Genomic DNA, 20,928 nt, shown 5'->3' on the forward strand with positions numbered 1-20,928 from the left:
CCCTTCTTATTTTAAATTGTGTCTATTTTGATTGTTAACCAACTACAGCCCATGCTTTTTTTCTCTCTCTTTTTTTTCTCTCCACCGCAGACCTACTCGATCGGTTTAAATTGTGGCCCGTTTAATTACTTTCAGTTAGGAAAATGTGTTTTAAACTTGTGGAAAACAAATCCTTACAATCATATGGTAACTGTGACTGTTTGACAATAAGCATTGAGCGCTTTATTGCGACGAACCGTTGTTCTGCAGACAGATGCGCTGCGTTCTAAAAATTGAAAAAAGTTTAACGAGGAATCGATTGATCCTCGAGGAATGCAAGCGATCACACGAGTAGCGAAAACACTCGTGCCCATCCCTAGTAGCTATTGCACTAAATGGTAACACTTGAATACGTTATGCAAATATGCAACTTGTTTGTTGAAATGTTAATAAATGGGAGCTTCCTCAAGCAGCCATCTCTTTCCCGACAATCCCCTCTGTGCACGAATTCTTACATATGGTAATTAAACATTATAACACCTGTGGCTTATAGTCCAGTGCGGCTTATAGTACGGAAAGTACGGTAGTTAAAATCGAGTCAACCTTATTGTCAATTTCTGCAATATATGCCAGACATACAGAGGAATGGAAAATGCGTTTCTCTCTGACCTGAGGGTAAAATAAGTACAAGAGGATAAAATAAGATGAGTAATACAGTATATACAATAGATACATTCTACTTATTGCAAAAGCTAATAGGAAAAACCAAGCGCTGTAGATGAGAAAAATACTGTCGATTGAAATGTGCAATATGAAGAACATGATTTACAATAGTGTGCAATAAACAGTAAACTGACAAAATTGATAATGTACAAATATGAGCATACCAATGTGCAGACTGAGTATAAATAGATACATTTTAAAAAGAAAGGCCTGTTTTAAGTGGAAAGTGTCCCTGAGAGTCTCTAGGTAACTCTTAATATATATTTTTAGCTGGGAAGTTCTGTACCTTGCCTCAACTCGAACCAGTAAAACATCACGTCTGCTGTGAACTTTGTGAGACTGTCCTCATAATTATTATTATTATTTTTTAGTATTAAAGTGTTACTTCTCTGTCCCTGTAACCTTCCCTACTTTAAAAACCCCACTGTCGTTTGATCGCGCCGCGCGTTAGACACTGAAATGATCAGACAATCCTAGGAGTAATTGAGTATTCAAAGCTTAGAGGAAAAAAAACACAGTCATAAAACCTAGATATGATATTTATTTGATATGGAAATGTTTATACATATGCATCCGCGAGCTTATTAATTATTCATATTGTCTTGTTTTTTTTCTCGTCTCTGATATACATTATGTATGCTCTTCTTCTGACGCAAAGACTTTGAAATGGCAAGAAGAAAGAGGTAGAGAGGGAAAAAAAGAGGAAGGATTTCACTTTGACTATACACAAAAGAGTGAAAGAGGGAAAAACTTCATTATACGGGGCGAGTGACAGAAAATGTGAAACGCGACGACAGAGAGACACTCACAATGAGGACCTTTTTTTTTGTGTGTGTGCCCACCTACGTTTCATGTCTGTGTCACTGTAAAACAAAGAAGCTATCTCATGCACACTAGCACACGCACACGCACACACACACACACACACACACACACACACACACACACACACACACACTGTGACCTCCATACCTCATAAACAATGCCACCAACCATCAACTGTCATTTTTATTCAGTGTCTTACTCGCTCCATAATCACCATCACAGACAGACAGTGCACTACCCCATGCTGCTACAGTGCCTTAAGCACAGATAGAGGAAGTTCATGTCTTCCTTGTGCCATTGTTCTCTTAGTATTTTAACATGTAAGCCCAGAATTTAAACAATGCCCTCCCCATATGTAAGAATAATTCAACAATTTCTGTCACATTTATTTAAGTCACAAGCATTCTTTGTTGACCACGGATTTCCCCATGAGAATGACAACTTAAAGGAATAGTTTAACATTATTCATTTCAATCCTTTTGCATTACTCTCCGGCTCAAGAACAGGCGACAGCAACCGTTCCTGTAACTGTGGGAAAAGCTAAGGGGGCGCCCTTAGCTCAGTTGGTAGAGCGTCCCCCCCCCCCCCCCCTCCATGGGCCTCGGCCAGCAGCGGACCCGGGTTCGATTCCAGCCCGCGGTCGTTCTCTGCATGTCACTCCCCTCTCTGCCCCATTTCAACTCTGTCTCTACACTGTCAATAAAGCATAAAAATGCCAAAAATTATCTTTAAAAAAAAATATATCTCGCTCAGGCACTGGTTTATTTTCATAATCTATTGAATTCTAAAATGACATTAAGCGTATAAATATAGAGCAAAACATAACGTGATAGATAAACAAGTCCAACCAGCATACAGGAGCCTTTAGTGATGTTGTAAAGCAGGGGTGTCAAAGTCAAATGGACGGAGGGCCAAATAAAAAATTTAGCTACAAGCCGAGGGCCGGACTGTTCGAATGTTCATTGAAAAATTTTTAAATGACGCATATAGTCTAGTGAACCTAATTGAACCTACTGAAAACCTAACAAATATATTCCAATATGATCAGATAAATAAAGCAATATTTTCTTATGGCTCTGTCAGTAATCTTTAATTTTCAACAGACACAAAAGACAAATTTCCTTTATATAAAAATCCCCATAACATGAACATTAAATGAAAGAAACCGGTATTCAAGGCATCATCAGTAGCCTATATTTTCTATTTTAGCAAAAGTGGGCTAAATTTACTTCAAAGAAAAAAACAATAATAGCAATTTTCTATCATCCACTCAACTGAAATATTTTTAAAATATAATTGGATTGAAATACAATAAAATAAAGTGCAAAAATATATTAATCAAAAACAACACTTTGTTTAAGGAGAAGTAACATGCAGTGAAAACAAATATTAAACTTTAACTTTTAAACTTGAACTGAGTAAAAACTCTAAATATGTGATTGCACAGTAATGTTCACTTGTTTGAGGTTGAGGGTGATACTTGGTGGTGTCCCATCTTTTCCACAAGTTCATCAATGTTCGGGGTAAGGCTCTGAGCTGAGGAAATCCTCAGAATTGAGTGGAGGTGTTCAGCAGTAAGTCGACTTCTGTGTGATGTTTTGTTCAGGTTCATCAAAGAAAACAGTTGTTCACACAGGTATGTGCTGCCAAACATAGACAACGTTTGAGCAGCCTGGATGCGCAGCTGGGGCATTGTGTCGGGGAGGAAACGGGCGAACTCCGCAGCACCCACTGCCGCATATTTTGCCCTCAGTGCATCATTGCATTGGAGGTCAATCAACTCCATTTGGAGGTTTGGTGGTGAGCTTTCCACGTCAACAGCAAATGGGTTACCGAGCAGTTCCAACCTGCTTTTTTGTGCTTCAAAGTCAGCAAATCGGCGTCGAAAGTCAGCGGCAAGCATACCTATTTTATCAGCCAACTGTGCGCTCGGGAACGCACTGGTAGAGAGCTTCTCTTTCATGGTCTGGCAGCTGGGAAAGTGGCTCAAATTTTCTTTCCGCATCTGCGTCTCCCACAGAGTCAGTTTAATTTTACTGTGATGCTGACGACTGCTGTGCCAATAAATATTGAAATGAAGCAGCCTACTGCTCGGTGCGTCACCGTTGCATTGTGGGAAATGTAGTATTGGTGCGTGTAAAAGATCTGCGGGCTGCCGGCTTGCTGCGGTCTGCGGGCCGGTTCTAATAATAAATCAAGATCATCCCAGGGGCCGTAAAAAACCTTCTCGCGGGCCGGATGTGGCCCGCGGGCCTTGACTCTGACATATCTGTTGTAAAGTCTATATTTTGACCTGCTCCCCTTGACTACCAGTGTTTGAAGCTAAGCTAACCTGAATGAGCGACCATTGCCCATTTTTTATATCAAAAAATACACGCACAGTTACAGGAACGGTTTATGTGGCCTGTTCTTGAGCCGGGCAGTGAGGCAAAAAAGCTACACAATTGTAAATGTTGACCTATTCCTTTAATGCTCTTCTAAAACATATACCCAGGATATCCACGACCAATGCGTTTAGAATGTCAAATGTTATCATACTTTTTAATGTCCCGTCAGTACAATCACGGCCATATCACATGATGACGCCTAGAAGCAACTGACAGCTATAGATCCTGCCTGGTTTCTCATCATTTAAAGAAAGGTGAGGTACTGTACTTTGTATCAGTTTTATTTGGAAAAATCAAGTGTACTAATCTCAAGAACAGTACATACAGTATATACAGTTCAAAGGTGACATGTAATGCTATATTTCAGGTTTGAATATGTATTTGGGTGTCTAGAAGAAACAGTTTTCATGGTTTAGTTAAAAAAAAAAACTCTTTTTTGACCATTTTGTATTTTTATTTTATTTTTTTATTCTGTCACCGAGAGCAAAGATCAAACTAAATCTTGAGAAACATTCTTTCTCGATTTCTAAAATAGTAACTGGCGTCATTCATCAGCTGTCTTTAGACAAATCTAACAGACAAATGTTTTTAAAAACCTGGATGACCAGACATGTAGAGTGTGAGAGCCACTGTAGCAGCATCACCCCCCCCCCCCTCCCCCTGGTCTTACCTGCTATCAGCCACAGCGTTCATCTTTTTATTTTGCATCCACAAACAAGGATCGATAGCCTTCAAATCAGTTTTTCCCACATGACTGCATTCTATTGTCAGTTAAGGCAGATTTCATTCATGCACCTTGTATGAGGGATCTCTGGCTGTGGTTTACTAGTTTGAGTCAGTTGTGTGTGTGTGTGTGTGTGTGTGTGTGTAGTTGTGGGGTTGTTTTCACTAGCCACTGTCTCTTGTGTTTTTTCTTTATTTTTCCTGCGTGTTTGATGGTACAGTATTCTGCCATGTTGGTGTTATCAAATCCCATTGGGAAATGTTTTCACTCACTGAGTGTGTGTGTGTGTGTGTGTGTGTGTCACTGTGTAGTTGCTTATTTCTGTTTCTGTATGCGGGAATATATGTGTGTGATTGTGTGTGTGTGTCTGTGTGTGTGTGTGCGTACCGACAGCGCAGTAAACTGTAGGCGGGTCATCATTCTTAATGCAGCCTGTGTCATCAGTTCCCGTGACAACAGGGGGAATGATGCGGCCGATACATATGAAACAGGGTGCCATGCATAAACATGGAGGGGGAGGAGGGACAGGGCAGCACGGGGGGGAGGTTATATGGTTTGTGTGTATCTGTGTGTGCTTGTGTGTGTGTGTGTGTGTGTGTGTGCGTGCGTGTGTGTGCGTGCGTGAGCTACCCTACCTGGACCTCTTTCTATTCCTGTTTATTATTCATGAGCCCCCCTCAGTGTGCTGTCACTAGCCCCTCCCCCTGACGTGTGGATTGTATATGTGTGTGTGTGTGTGTGCGTGTGTGTGTGTGTGTGTGTGTGTGTGTGTGATGGATGGTGACAGCGTCAACGGATGGTAGATCAGGATTAAGATCAAACACAGCTCAACGTCACACTCCGTCAGGTTCACTGGACTTGTTCGGCCACACACACACACACACACACACACACACACACACACACACACACACACACACACACACACACACGAACACACACACACACACAGACACTGTGCAACACACACGGTAGTGAAACCAATTACTCAATTACATGGCTGCATGCATTCAAAAGTACAGGAATAACAAACTAAAGGTTCGTATTTCATATAGAGTTCTATATAATTATGTATCTATAGTTTTGTTATTTTATTATCATTACTGATGAATTAATCTATAACGCATATTTTCAAAGTTTTCTTAGTTACTCCTACTACTCTACATACTGTTGGGTGTATTAAATCTCATACGTCATGTTTTTAAGATGATACTATGTTTTCTATATAGAATTGTAACCTGCAAAACCTGAGCTTTAAAAAAAAATGAATGGAGTGTATTGTATTACAAATGTTTATGTAATATAACAGAATAATAAATAGTCCCAAAATATACTCTAAATACTAAGGCCAGTACCACAACATTGTTTTTAAGGTGAGACACTGCATGTAAGTCATTGTCATTTTTAACTTTAGATATCATTATGAAACTTTGACAGCCATTAAAAATAAGATTGTTCACATAGAATTATTATGCATGATACATTTCATCATAAAGTGCACCCTCTCTCAGACCAAACCTGCAGCCCTGCTTTGTTTGTGAACATTGCATATATGGGAACAGTTGTAGTAATTTGTGCGCAGTATTTACAGGTAGGTTGCAGTAGGGGGAAACTGGGTCTTTATTTGTTCGGGTAGAGCACACACACACACGCACACACACACACACACACACACACACACACACACACACACACACACACACACACACACACACACACACAGCTATGGCCTCCTCTCTCCACACACAGCATTCCAAAGGGAGATGTTTTCAATTCATTCATTATAGAGGGGTCATATCAGGTCAAGTTCAATGCCAGAAAAAAAAGAATGGCTACGCTGAGGGGAGAGCCACCCACACACACACACAGACAGACAAACACACACACATACACACACACACATGTACAGACAAACACACACACAAACACACACACACACACACAGACAAACTCACACACACACAACACACACACACACACACACACACACACACACACACACACACACACACACACACACACACACACACACACACACACTCGTGCAGCGAGCACAGCACAAGTAGAATTACTGCCAGCAGAGCTTCAGATTTTGGGGTAAATAGACCCAAAAATGTGCCTTATTGTGTAGTGTGCGTTTCGGCAAGTGTAAAAAAAAGGGGGGGATAAGAAAGAAGAGAGATGGTTGCCATAAAAGGATCAAAACACATGGATGGATGGCAGGGGTCGGGTTGGGGTGTTGGTTTGGTGGGCGAGGGGAAACAAGCTGGTCAGTAAACATGTTAGGGGGAGTGAGTCATTAGTATGCAACATGGCCTGTGTCTTACACACACCCATACACACACACACACACACACACACACACACACACACACACGCACACACACACACACATACGCGCACACACACACACACACACCCATCACTTTAATTTTCTGTCTCCTTCCAATCGTCTAGTTGTGGACTTCATTGAGAGACAGAGACTCAGCAGTGTGTGGGCGCGTGTGTGTGTGTGTGTTGTGGCCTCGGAAGTGGAGCAGGATTTTGGAGAGAATGCACATGGAACCAAATGGAACATGACTGTTGTGTCCGGTGTGAGTGATGTGGAGTGAGAGGGGGGGTGGTGGGGGGAGAGAAATGGATAGAGTGAGAGAGATGGGAGAGAGAGCGGAGGTAGGTAGTCTAGTAAAAAAATAAAATAAAATAGTGTGCGATGTGTTTGTCTACTTGTCTGTTAGCGATGCTCAAAAAGTATTATTGGATAGAGAGAAAGTGAGAGAGCAGGGGTGACAGAAGGTATAAATTAAATTGGTCACGGCCTGTCAGTGCACTATTAATGAGGGAGTCGCATTTCAGCTCTCGCAAAGAGTAAACGTATGAGGATATAAGGGCACTATATAAAGCAGTATGATATTAAAGGGACAGTTCAGAATTTTTGAAGTTGGGTTGTACTATGAGGTACTTATGCATAGAGCAGTGTTACCTTATGGAGGTGGCGATCAGTGCAGTCATTTTAAGGATATTGGGGGAGATGTCGCTCTAGCAAAGTCTTGGTTGTACTGTTGCAGAGGGGTACCAACTGAAATTAGTTTTTCTCCACAAATAGAAATGCTTACCTAAGAAATAAATATCCGTTCAAGTGTATGCTATATTTAGGAGTTTTTTTCACGGCTGATTTACGGAATGATAAGGTTCTGTGCACCGGCAGACAGCTGTTTATTTTGTTGCACTGTTTTCGAGTGTAGTTTGGCCATGTACTACACCAACTCACGCCGGTGCAGTGTGCATGTTATTCTGCAAATCAGCAGTGAAAAAAACCTTCATTTAGCGTACAATTGAACAGATATTTATTTTCTTAGGTTATCTTTTATAAATATATATAAAAATTAGAGGTGGGCATAGATTAATTTTTTTAATCTAGATTAATCTAGATTAATTTTGAAATTAATCTAGATTAATCTAGATTAAAATGGCTCATTTGAATTCATTCATAATATGTGTGTGCTCCCTAAATAATGACTCAAAGTAAGTCTTTGAGAACGTGTTTCTCAAGCCAGGTGGCGCATCAGACCAGGGGCTCATCTCCTGTTTCCAACATGCATCACAAACTGCTTGAGGAAGCTGTTCTACTATGATAATTGGTGATGAAAATAAATAATGTTCAACAAGATGTACTTGTGTTTACAAACTGTTTATTCAGTTAAACATGAACTTTGAACTGTAGGCCATAAGAGGTAACGATGAATTGTTTAGGGCTGCAACTAACGATTATTTCAATAATCGATTAATCGGTCGATTATTTTTTCGATTAATCGATGAATCGGATAAAAAAAATAAACATTTGTAAATGCTGCATCTTTATTCAAAAACTGAACATTACTTCAAATTCACAGTGCAGACTGAAGTGTCAAAACACCAGGTTATTGCTCCAACGTCCCGGAACTATTAAAAGTAATATTAAATGATAAAAAATTAATAATAAACTTAACTGGGATAACACAAAAAAAAACATACAATGTATGATATACATTTATACAGTATAAGGGATGTCCATGGTAAACCAGTCAACCGATAATATTTTTAACCGGTAAATACTAACGGTTAAAAAAATTAAATCATCTTAATTTCTCTCAGATGACAGGAGAGTTAATTTGTATTGATATTGATACCATTTTCAAGACTCCTTAACGATCCAAGTCTTTATTGATATCAAAATTGATAATTTTCTATTATTTTGTTGAAATAGAACTTGTATTATTGCTTTAATTGCTGATATGATCATAGCTCTAGATAGGACATTAAACAGGTCATAATTCCATTCCATCTTTACTATCTATTTTATCTTGCTGGGAAAACAAGTTTCGCCAAAATCTCAAATTTCTTTTTTTTTGTGTTGCATTTGAACACATCAATCATATTACTGAGCCGGCCTGAACACATCACAGTTGACATGTTTGCTACTTTTTTTAAGCTAACTAGCTTTATATCCTTCCGATTTTAACATGGATTTAAAATCTGGATCACTATTTTTAACTGACGGGACTTTCTACACCGTTCGGTTGTATGATTACTGCCGCTGCATTGAATGACTGTTGATGCGCCGATGCCGATTCTCCGAGCACGTCTGCACACCGTCTGCAGCAGCAGCTGACAGAGTTTTTTTGGACTAGACGGATACTGAGTTGATGGAGTTTTTTTTAACCCAAAGAAAGCAAAGGTACAACACTTTTATATAGGCCTGCAGTCCAGTGTTAGATATGACCAAAATACAAGCTGTGGCCGCTCACACTATAGCTTTCCCGCACGTGAAGCGAGCCTTCACGTGCGGAAGGGGGTTCACCCCGACGGCGAACAGCATCTCCCCTGAGCCGAACAGGAGGTGGAATTAAGAGATTAACGGCGATATTTTTTTTATCGCCCGATAAGAGTTTGGCGTTAACGCAGCCGTTAACGCCGTTATCGGCCCACCACTAATAAAAATAAATAAAAAATCTGCTGGCCCTGCCCTATTTGTCATGATCCCGCTTGGGCCCCTTGGCCTTGTGTGTGTTTTCCCTTTCACCCTTGTCTTTGTGCTGAGCTAATTGTAGGGTTGGAGTCAGGTGTGCTGGAGTCAATTACCAACATTCACAGCTGTCATCAATCATCATCAACTGCTCTTCATATACCCGGGCCTACCTTCCAGACACTGCCAGATTGTAGCCTCTGTTTTCATACAGTCAGTTCTCTCTCTTGCTCACCTGTTTACAGCTCCGCTTTTTTTGCATTTTTTCCTGGTTAACCCCTGTTTCTCTGCCACAGTTCTCCCGGCCTGACTCCAGCCACCAGCTCCAGCCCTAGCTCTCCAGCACTACTCCTCGGACCCCTCCTGCCTGCCTGCTCTAGCCTGCTTCCACTCAGCCCCCTGGACTTGCCCCGTTGCTCTCTCCCTGGACCCCCATGCCAGCCAGTTTCCCTCCCCGGATCACGGTCCTAACACCCTGCTGGTTACTCCTGAAATAAATCATCTTTTACTTATACTGTCTCTGCGCCTGTGTCCTCCAGACCCAACCGTTACACTATTACTTGAAACAAATACACTTAAAATATGTCAAAAGTGGCCCATGTAACACAATTTTCCCATACTACTACATGCAGTGACATTATTTAAACGGCTACAGCTGGAGGCCACTCAGTCGTTCTGCTGTTGGCTGAATCAAACAGTATCATTGTTTTTCTTTGGGGTCTGGAACGCTGTCTGGTCAAGCGTTCTGGTTTCTCTGTTTGCTCCGGTAATAACAGGTCCGCTGCCCTTCTGCACACACCACAACCACAGACGGTCAACTCCAACAGCCCACTTGTTGGTCAAAAGAGCAGCCAGCACACAGCCTCGCCAGCAGCCCTCTTGCTCTCTGGTTCTCTCTGTATTGGTTTTGAGACCTTGTCATGGTGAAAAAGTCAACCACACATTCATGGGAACGCTCTTTTGAACGACCAATATATAGCAAAAAAAAAAAAGGGATTTCTTGTTCTCTTTGACAGCTGTTAGGAATGTCTTGACCACAGCTGCTTTCAAACACTGGCTGACAGAAGGTTATTGGTTCTCTATATTGTGGCGTTTTTTCATAAATGCAAAGAAAGCAGGTTTTTATTTAACAGGATTACCAAATAGAGGTGAACAACTATTGTTAGGCTTTCCAAAAGTTCCTTAAGACTAATGTTGGAAGGATAAGGAGGGAGTCAAAATGTGCTTTACTCAGCCTCTGTCTGCTTTTTTCTTGATAGTTAATGGTCCTTTTTAACGCTCGCTCGCTCCCTGCTGCAGCACCATCTTCATCAGAGACCAAAAATATATAAAAAAAGCAGGAGTAATTAAAATGTCTGAACTTGTAGCTTAATTACGAGCCATGCAGCCACGGAATCTCCTTGTCATAGCAACGTCTTTTTTACACTTGGTTCGCCCCGTTTGCATAAAACAATAAAAAACCTCTGTTCATTTTTTTTGTAATTTGTTAAGATTAGATCCGGCTTCCTTTCTTTTTTCTTTTGCTCGTCTAAAAAAATTGTTTTACTTACGCCACCCTCCTCCCCTCCGTTCGGATTCCACCTGCACTGTAGCTATGGAAATGGAGAGACTTTTGGAGGAGATGAAAGGAAACCATAATTTTTGTGGTGTGGGATTAATTTGGAGACATGAGCGATGCCAAATGAAATCCCTGTCAAAACCCCGTCTGCTGATTCTTTTCATCGCCCGCAGATTTCCCTGTGAAAATCTGCCCCCCCCCTCTCCCCCCCACGGCGTTTATGATTTGACAGTCCAGTAGTTTTGGACTTAGTTCCCCCCTGATACCTCTGACATGTTGACATTAAGTGGTTTCCGAAGACAGGCGAGCAAACCCGTGTTTCAATCACCATTAAGCAGGAGGATATTTGGCCTTATAGTTTGAATGGATGGATGGATGGATGTGGGGGGGGGGGGGGGGGGAGCACAGGTGACAAACAGACATTCACAGATACACAACAGCAGGCTAACAACTGTAATTACATTACAGGGCGAGTGGTGCCAGCCATTTATTCCTGGGAGTGCGGCAAAGGTAAATATAGTCCACATCTGACCCTAAGATATGTCGAGAAACATTCACAAAGGATTTGTTTGCGGGTGTCCTTGTCGAATGTCCTTTTCGTCACATCTGCGCTGTCAGTTGAAATAACTTTTTCATACTTTCTAACCACGTTTAACTTTTGACGTAACCTTAAAGCATGAAAGAAAAATATGAATATGTCAACTATACACTTATGCTACACTGGTACGATGAAAGCTGAGTCCCTTTTCAATTTGGTTAATTGCTGAAGTCAAGTACAGAGGTTTATTGCTGTTGCTTGTTTCAAGGATCATTCTCTACAAAGCGATTCGTATGAAATGAAACGCAAGATATTTTGAATTTTTTCACCATGTACCGGGTTTTTTGAAAATGGATACTAAATTAAGGTCAAATGAGAGCATAAAAGGTATGAGACCAAAATGAAAATATCTAATCAGGGAATTTAATTAGAATTTGTTCACATTTAAATCATAAAGCTTGACAAAACAACTAAAACAAATAAAAAATAAACTTTATAAAATGTTTCATTACATACAGAATAGCAGCCTGAAGCCTAAGGATGTCACTGAGAGGACTTGCACATAAATATTCAAATTGTAAATATTTACAATACGATTTTCACGTTAGTCCATGCATATTTTCATTGAATGCATCATGTTTGTTAGAATGTGTGATGCAGAAATATTCATGTAAATATAAAGTAAGATCTTGTGATGTTTGTCAAGGTAACAAAAATGAAAGGTCTTAAGAAAAAATGCCTCAATATCTGACAATTCTATCTTTATTTCTGTTATTCAAATGGCACATTTTCTGATTTTGACAGATTGTTGGGCGAGACATTTCAAGATGTCACATTAGGATAATATGAGCGAAAGTATCGCCTCTTTTTGCAATTGTACAATTCCCTATTGACTTAAAGTTTAGACAATCACAAAGATGTGATTACAATTAAGATGCATTAATTGTTGATGGTAATAACTGTTATTGGCATATCCTACACAGCAAAATCGGCAGTGTTAATTCAACACCTATAGAGTTAAATTCAACACTTTGAAAGTGTGTATATAGGTCCACACCAGATCGAGTAAAAATAACACTTTTAAAAGTGTTAAATACTTTACACTGTGATTGAGTTGAATCAACTCTCTCGATAGTTGAAATTTAACACTGGTCAACACTCGCCAGGGTTAAATTTACACAACACTAGTGTGCAGTGTTAAAATGTAACACCCATCAGTGTATTATTTTTTAACACTGAATAGAGTTGCTCCCATTTAACACCACATCAGATTTAAAATTTAACTCGATATCTAACCCTCTAAAGAGTTGATTTATATATTTTAAAAAACACTGTGGGGAGTTATAATCCCTAATGCTATACATGGTCAAATATTTAGCTTATATTATTACTTCTAAATCATATTCCTACAGTACGGTATTATTATAAGGAAGAAAAAGACAATGCAAAAAGTTTGTATTTCAAAATAAATTGTATTTTCAAGTACACCATTTAACACAGCATTGGCTTTAACATGTTTCACAGCTGCCAGCCTCAATAGCACAGGTCACAATATGGCAATATGTACATTTTTTCATCCATCTCATTAGAGTACTGTTTCTCACAGGGTCACACAATATGGCAATGTGGCACAATGTATACTTTTTCATCCATCCCATTAGAAAACTGTTTATCATAGGGTCTATAATAAATTAACTTATCAACAGAAATAACAGAAAATTAATCATTCCTCTCCTGGATACAGTAGGCATTAAGGTGCTCATCACAATAAAGAGTATCAACTGTGCCAGTCAAAATGAAAGCTTGATCGTCATTTATAATGATACGGTTGATCTTTCCAAAAACAGGCATTTCTATATTTGTTGAAATACAAACAAACATACTAGTTTGATACTCAGTTCCATAGTTCTTCACCCACTTGGTAGTTGACACATCAGAGTATGCATTCAAGTTTAACATTGCAAGTAAAGTCTCACCACCTTCCAAATTATCAATTGTTTCCTTCCTTACTGGACCAAACTCAAACCTCTGAAAATTAAAATTCACCCAGTGATAAGCTAACTGTCTCTGGTGTTGTTTTACCAATGCTTTTGTGATATTTTTGAAATTCTTGACAGATCTTTTAAAGAAGTTATGTTTGGCTTCAAACCTCATACACCATACATGAAGGAGTGGGCCTATTTTACGAATACACCTGGGGTAATGTATCATAAAATGATGCTTCGGAATAAGTCTTCTCTCAGGAAACAAAGATTTTAACAGCTTGTGATGATCATTAATTAAATGCTTCAGATAATATGTCATACCGTTAGTAACAACTGGTGAAAACACTATATTCACAATTTGAATCAAGAGGAGGAGCAAGTTCCAAAAACTGTTATTTCTTTGACCCTACCATTGCTTGGACAGTGCTCTCAGCAACACCCGATGATTGCAACTGTGCTACAACAGAACCACACGTTTAACAAATGATGCTCATCAACAGAGACCTGGGTGGCCACTGGAGTTACTGTACAGACTGAATGAGAAGTTGAAGGCACATCATCTTCTATGTGCATGTCCACATTGTCAGTAGTATTTGTTGAAACAGTGTCCCGGTGCAAAGGAATAAGGTGTTTCTTGAACCCTGAATAAGTGCAAAATAATGAAGAACACCCCGGCTGTCCACATTTCAAACGTAACGTCTTTCCTGGATATAATCCATGGTGAAATCTCAAATGCTGACAAAGCAATACAGAACTTCTGTGGTGTACCTTACAGATAAAACAAATCAACATATTTGCACCCAAGGATGTGTATCACCTCAAATCTGTGTATTCAGCAGTCTTGCTCTGAGCTCCTTCACACGGGGAGTTTCCTTGGTACTTCCCACATCAATGTTGAACACAGTGGTTTGGATGAAGGTATAGAAGCTGTTGAGGGATTCATGGTAGTTCACGCTGAAGATGAAGTGTGCCTTGAAGAGTTCATCGAAAGCTGCCAGGGATGTCTGCGCCTTGCATGGGATGGCCTTGTGGTCAACAATGACATAGAATCTTTGGATGTTGTTCTTCTGTTCACCGACACACAGGAGGAAAGGCTGTCCTGGTTCCAAACTCCCAAGGAAGGTCTCAACACTGACTCCAATCTGCAAAAACAAAGAGGAACAAGGAAACATTTTAATGACCTGCTACACTGCTAAAAACATATGCAGCCCATGCACAAGTGGCACAGAAGAACTTAAACATTGCTTACCGTCAGATATCTCACAAGATGTTCGACAGCTTGATATGAGCTTATTCTAGGACCCTTCTTGTGTCCTTTTGCAGTGGGGGGAAGTAGGTGAAGCAGCAGTAGTATGCTTGACAGGTCACTGTCCCAGTCTAGGGGGAAAGCAGAAGAAAGTAGAAGATTGTCAGAAAGATTTAAATCTGAAAACAACCTTAAATAAAACCAGATTATGCAAAATACATAATTTGGAGCATTCAGGTAAGTAATTAAATGTTTTAAAAGAGATAATGAACCATGCTTACCAGACCCATCGGAGCTTTGATTTCCAGACAAGAGGTCTTTGACGAACTCTTTAGAATTCTTGGAGTCTGCCAGGATCCTAGGTTTGAAGTAGGTGGGCCATTTCGCCAAAAATCTGCCAGAAGCATCCTCTCCAAACATCATGGTGAAGTCTTTGTCAATCTACAGAAGAAACACTTTAAGTCCTTGCAACCTCTCATAGACATAGGAAACCATCCACAAACTAAATGTCAGTATTTTTACGCTTGTTTAAATAAAAGTGTAATCCTCCAGTTATCATTGTTCACTTTAAAATGAATTAAACAATGGTATGTCTTTCCTACCAAGCCAGGGCTATCGAGGAAACGTGGGAAAACATCCAGGACTGTGGAGGAGTTTTGATGGTCTCGAACCAGTTTCTGGCGGTATTGAAAGGTTGCCCTCATCTTCTCTTTGACAATTGTTGCATCAGTCGTGTGCTTCAATAAAGAAATCGCCTCGCGGCATTCCTCGCCAAACAGTTGCTTGTCAGTTAGTAGAAAATCCCTCTTGCTCTTTGGACCATCTTGATATGTAGCGGTGGTTGAGCATCTCCGGGACTGGACTGCAGAGCTGCGTTGGACTGTCTTTATCCTCCATGCCAAATAGCCAGACCCGCAGTCTGCATCATAGTAGTGCTCCTGTAAAATCCCAAAAGAACAAAGATAAACATAACTGATGTATCACAGCATTACAGGGCAAATTCAGAATAACCTCCCTATATCAATTTATCATACGCCATTGATTTACAAACTTACATATCCATTTTTTGAGTAAGGATCCTTGAGGTACGGAAAAAGAGTAATGATGCCAAGAGCATATTTAGTTCGCACATAGGTTGGTGGGAGCCTCCTTTAAAAGAAGAAAATATATAATTTTTCAAGCTTTAAATTAGTAGTAAAGTATTGAATCAGTGTTAGTGTCATTATAATTAATCAAAATATCTTAAATGTCAAACTAAAATAAGAATATGAGAGAACAAAGCACATTAAAGCAGAGGTTAAACTCAAAAGTAGACTTTCAATACAAACAAATGATGTGTGTAATCATGTCAACTGTTAGTCCTGTGCTTATTTCTTTTTTGATACTATGTCCTTTTGTTTACAGCTCCCTTTTGTTACTATCTCACTGATCATATTTACGCCCGTCAGTCCTGCGATTGAACTACCAGCTATTAACAACCTCTAACATGCAGTTTTAGTTGTTCAGGGATGTGTTCCCATTGAATACGTTTTGCTGTAGAGATTACTTTTTGTAATATTTTGCTTCAGTTTTATTTTCTATCACAATGTTTTTGTTTGTTTGATTATTCTGACACAAATTTGTTTTGTATAGAAAAGCCAACTTTATTATATTACTGAAATAGGAGACCACAATAATTAAATACCTTTTAACTATGGAACAAGGTTATTTGAGGAAAACATCCCTTATTGTTTCTAAAATGTACACCTACATCCTCTATACATATATTATTTGTAGAGACATGATGAGCACTAGAGAGAACATGACATGCTTACCCATGAACTTCAACCATGTCAGCCACCAGTAGGTTTACCATCTGTCGCCGTGTACCTTCCGTCAATGTCTTTGTTTTGTTATATTCATGCAACACCTTTTCTCCCCCTGGCTTGGACTGAAGTATATCTCTCACCATCTAAAGACAAAGAAACAAATACATTTTAATTTTAACCTCCCCTGCAACAAGACCACAGTACAATGTCTATGATTAGTTAATACATTAAAAAAAAATTAATTTATATACCGCCTCTGCTGATTCCCGATCGGCGTGGGTCCTTTTCACTCCACTATCTTTCTCAAGAATGATTGTTGCATCAGATGAATCTGAAGGCACAGAGGATGAGGTGTCTGACACAAGCGACTCCGATGAAACATCTAATTGATCTTGATGAAGCACAACTGCAAGACAGTTAAAAGAAATACACACAACTGAATAAAAATATTGTTTGAGGCCCCTTAACAAATGCTTTGGCTTTTCAGGTTAGCTGACTGAAACAAACATACCTTCACAATACATACTATTACAGTACATCTGGTTAATGATCCTTATTTCTCCCTAACAAGACTAAATCTTACCTGTAGACTTTTCTGTAGAAACAATGATTGTAAGGTCCCCTGCTTGTAAAAGGTCCTCAAATACATCTGCATCCACCTCTGTCCCTGATTCATCTGTCAAGTATAACTCAGTCTGCAGAGGAAGACCTAACTTTCCTATTACTGAGAGAATATCAGATTTAGAAAAATGGTCCTTTGTATGCTTCTTTTATTGACACTTTTTTATCATGAATTATTAATCAATAATTAAATGGCTTTTAACTATGGAACAAGGGTCTATGACATGTACACAACTTATTCCTTGTTGTTTCTAAAATGGACACCAACAGTCTCAAAATATATTAGTAGAGAAATTAGTTTTTTCTTATTCTACATTTTAGATATATTACCAATTGCATTTTAACTTGTCCATAATACATGATTACAATTGGTCAGCATAATAAACAACAATTGATGGATGGGGCAATGTAACCGTATTAAAATCAAATCACATTATAGCATGAACTAACATTTTAGCAAAGTATTAGTTTACACCAACAATCAGGGCTGTGTGAAAAAAGTAGTACCAACCTTTCTGAAGAAACGAGCTGAAGTCTGCATAGCCTTCTTCAGTCTCTGCCACCTTAACGTACTTCTGACTGCCACCAAATCTCACCTTGACCAACATTATGTCCTTAAAAACAAAATACATTCATGAATAGTCCACACCTGTTTCAGTAAAATTGTCTTCTTTGTTGCCTTTATTATGCCACTGGGTAGCAACAGTCAATGCCGTTTTTCTAGCTTAGCCAGTAAACAGACTTGACTGTGCACACGCTAGCTTGTATGGCCACATGGCGGCCCTGCTAACAGTCCTCGATGCACGTATTCTCTAATTAGCATATTTATACATGGAAATTGATTAAATCACTAACCCAGTACATAACAATGTCAATAAACTCACTGTACATGTGTTTTTAAATACCTTGACTTCATAGTTTGAACAGAAAACAACTAAAGTGCAGAGAGCAGAGTGGAAACGTAGCTTACCGCGAGGAGTCCCGACCCAAAGAGGAAGTAAAGCTCACGGAAGCGCAACAAGTGCGGTAAAATAAAAGGCGCTCGATACTTAAGCGATAACCCCCATCATTTTCCTGTATGTAAAAGTATCTAACCTTTACATGAACCCCAATATACTCAATTAAACAATTTAATACAAACGTTCGGTCGACATATCAGCAAAAATAAGAAGAATATGGAGGAAATATGATAGCGGAAATCCTAACCAGCCACCTTCAAAATAAAGGTCTGAGCTACCAGAGTACATAATCCTTCCAAAATGTAGGTTACATGCCGGTTCGTAAACTAAATAATACAATAAATAAAGCGCAACGAGTCACAACATCACATTACTGTACTAAACTTATTGTTGAGGATAGTTTAAGTGGTCAGTGATACCAATCCAATACCATGGAGCCAAATAGGCATACAGCATGAAGTGGCAAACAAGCATCTAACTTGCTCTAAAACCAAATTGACTGTTGTGCGCATTGTTATTAAGCTTGGGTTGCCATGCCGAATCAGTGTGTTGCTTATACTTTTCTTAATAAGAAAAGGGGCCGTGTCCACCTAACGCCTTTCTCCGAGCACACAAGCCTTTTTTCAATAGATTCCCAATGAGACGCGGCTGCCTCACTGTATAATGTTACTGCCTTGTTAGCTAAGCATGGTTTGCTGATGCTAGCTAAACAATACTGATGGTTAACCTTAGCTTCTTGTAAAAAATAGTAATACACATGATTGGCTATACATTTGAATTAAATATACATATTTGCTTAGACATACTTACACATGGATGTTCCTAGCCACAGTTTGAGGGATGTCTGATCATTTTCCAGTCCAAAGAAAAGAGTGTCTGGCTAGACTCCCGCCTCTTTCAAACAACCACCAACGGTTTGACTTCTGAGTATATTTGAAATCAACACTGTAGAGTGTTTTGCAGAATATGAAATTTGACTCCCTGTATTAACACCAACTCTTTTAGAAGAATAACTCTCATGTAGTTAAATTACACTAAACCAGTGTTGAAACAACTCTATATGTTTTACACTCCACTCCAACACTGAATATCTAACACTTTGGATTTTGCTGTGTATATGCTATTGGATGCATCTTTTGGGATATTTATATAACAAAAAGATACCGTCAACAAACTTACGTATACCATAGATTTTGTATGATAAAATGATGGATATACTATTATTTGTGTGTGGAAACGATCACAAAGTTCAGGGCCTTAGATTTTCAAAGGAATCATTGTTATCTTGAGGTCCATCTTGGACTCAATAGAAATGTGCAGTGTTACTAAAAGTGTAGTAAAACGATTAAATAAATGCCTATTTTTCCCCCAACAGCGCAGTTTCCATTCCACCTCCCTCCTCTTCCCCTTCCCAAGCCCTTGACGCCCACAAATCGCACCTTGCGTGAACATGTCCACCTTCTGATATGTGTACGAGAATGAATTAGCATGATTCTCCCTGCTCCCCTCCATTCAAATTCAACCTGTATTTGTAAGCACACACACACACACACACACACACACACACACACACACACACACACACACACACACACACACACACACACACACACACACACACACACACACACACACACACACACACACACACACACACACACACACACACACAGAAAAACCCAGATACAGCAACCACCCACAACTGGGACTTTATGAATCTCATATCTTCCGGATATAACTGCGGTACTACCTGGCTTACTGCCTATCCACCTGAAATCCAACCAAACAAAGAAATATATTCCCCTAAGTAGAACCCTCCCTTACCGGAGGCTTTGCATCCACCAGCTGAGCTCCATTCAAGCTAAAAGGCTTCCAATGTAGTAGGAGCCTGCATTCATTTTTGAGAACTTTTGGAACCAGGATCTTACAACTATTGTTTGTGAGGAAGCCATCACTGCTGTAAGAGCTGTATGTGGTGGTTTTAATGGGAAGGGCTGAGTGTGTGGATTCTGTTGTGAGTCTTATTTTTTTTTTTTCCTAGGTCTCTATACTGTATTGTCCAGCTGTGCTTTGCTGTCAGTGGGAGGGGGGGGGGGGACTTTTGTTTCTCCTGCTGAGTAGGGGAGAAAGTTATGTGTGGAAAACTTCTTTGAGGAGTCAAGAGAGGTTCCTCCATTTGGGTAAGAGAAGGGTGAGGACTATGGAAGAGGGGCATAGAGTAAGGTCAGTCCACTGCTCAACCAACTCCTGCAATGTCTGGCACGTTGCCTTGCTTTCAGCAAGATCAGAGCAGCATTGTGTCTATTTCTGGAAACGCTATCTCCTTTACCATCCCCTAAACTGACATCCGCACACCCTCCCCCCTGAACACACAGTGAAGAGTTTTGCCTGTCAAGGGGTTCCCTGCTTCCGCCAGACAAGCCAACAAAACTTCCCTCTGATTTAACTTTCATAACCGTTTTTTACCAACCGTGCTTCCCATACATTATGGATGATGTGGAAGGTCAGGACAAGATCACACTGGCCCCCAAAACGCATGTCACTTCCCCCCACAACCAAAACACATTTCG

The 20,928-nt window shown here is 39.7% G+C and overlaps 2 protein-coding genes across 2 annotated transcripts; both read right to left on the reverse strand.

Annotated features, from left to right (window-relative positions):
• Positions 1–14,354: 14,354 nt before the first annotated feature.
• Positions 14,355–15,868, reverse strand: LOC307257115 (uncharacterized protein). Its single transcript, XM_080036252.1, has 4 exons — positions 15,573–15,868; positions 15,252–15,411; positions 14,974–15,101; positions 14,355–14,866 (listed from the first exon to the last, which is right to left on the reverse strand). The coding sequence occupies exons 1-4, from the start codon at positions 15,672–15,674 to the stop codon at positions 14,543–14,545; spliced, it is 714 nt and encodes a 237-aa protein (XP_079892378.1). The 5' UTR covers positions 15,675–15,868; the 3' UTR covers positions 14,355–14,542.
• LOC307257911 (uncharacterized protein) lies at positions 15,857–18,375 on the reverse strand (the record flags this gene model as incomplete). Its single annotated transcript, XM_080037272.1, has 7 exons — positions 18,370–18,375; positions 17,911–18,013; positions 17,362–17,502; positions 17,030–17,184; positions 16,785–16,921; positions 16,018–16,119; positions 15,857–15,908 (listed from the first exon to the last, which is right to left on the reverse strand). The coding sequence occupies exons 2-7, from the start codon at positions 18,005–18,007 to the stop codon at positions 15,857–15,859; spliced, it is 684 nt and encodes a 227-aa protein (XP_079893398.1). The 5' UTR covers positions 18,008–18,013; positions 18,370–18,375.
• Between the last annotated feature and the right edge of the window lie 2,553 nt (positions 18,376–20,928).

The sequence above is a fragment of the Ammodytes marinus genome (genome assembly GCF_949987685.1).
Source record: "Ammodytes marinus genome assembly, chromosome: 11".
Taxonomy (NCBI): Eukaryota; Metazoa; Chordata; class Actinopteri; order Uranoscopiformes; family Ammodytidae; genus Ammodytes; species Ammodytes marinus.

Excerpts from the sequence above, each read along its gene's own strand:
- LOC307257115 (XM_080036252.1), bottom strand. The coding sequence starts at position 15,674 with ATGAGGGCAACCTTTCAATACCGCCAGAAACTGGTTCGAGACCATCAA. Across the intron at positions 15,412-15,572 it reads TCCTCGATAGCCCTGGCTTG|ATTGACAAAGACTTCACCAT; the intron begins GTAGGAAAGACA and ends TTTCTTCTGTAG. Across the intron at positions 15,102-15,251 it reads TCAAAGCTCCGATGGGTCTG|ACTGGGACAGTGACCTGTCA; the intron begins GTAAGCATGGTT and ends CTTTCCCCCTAG.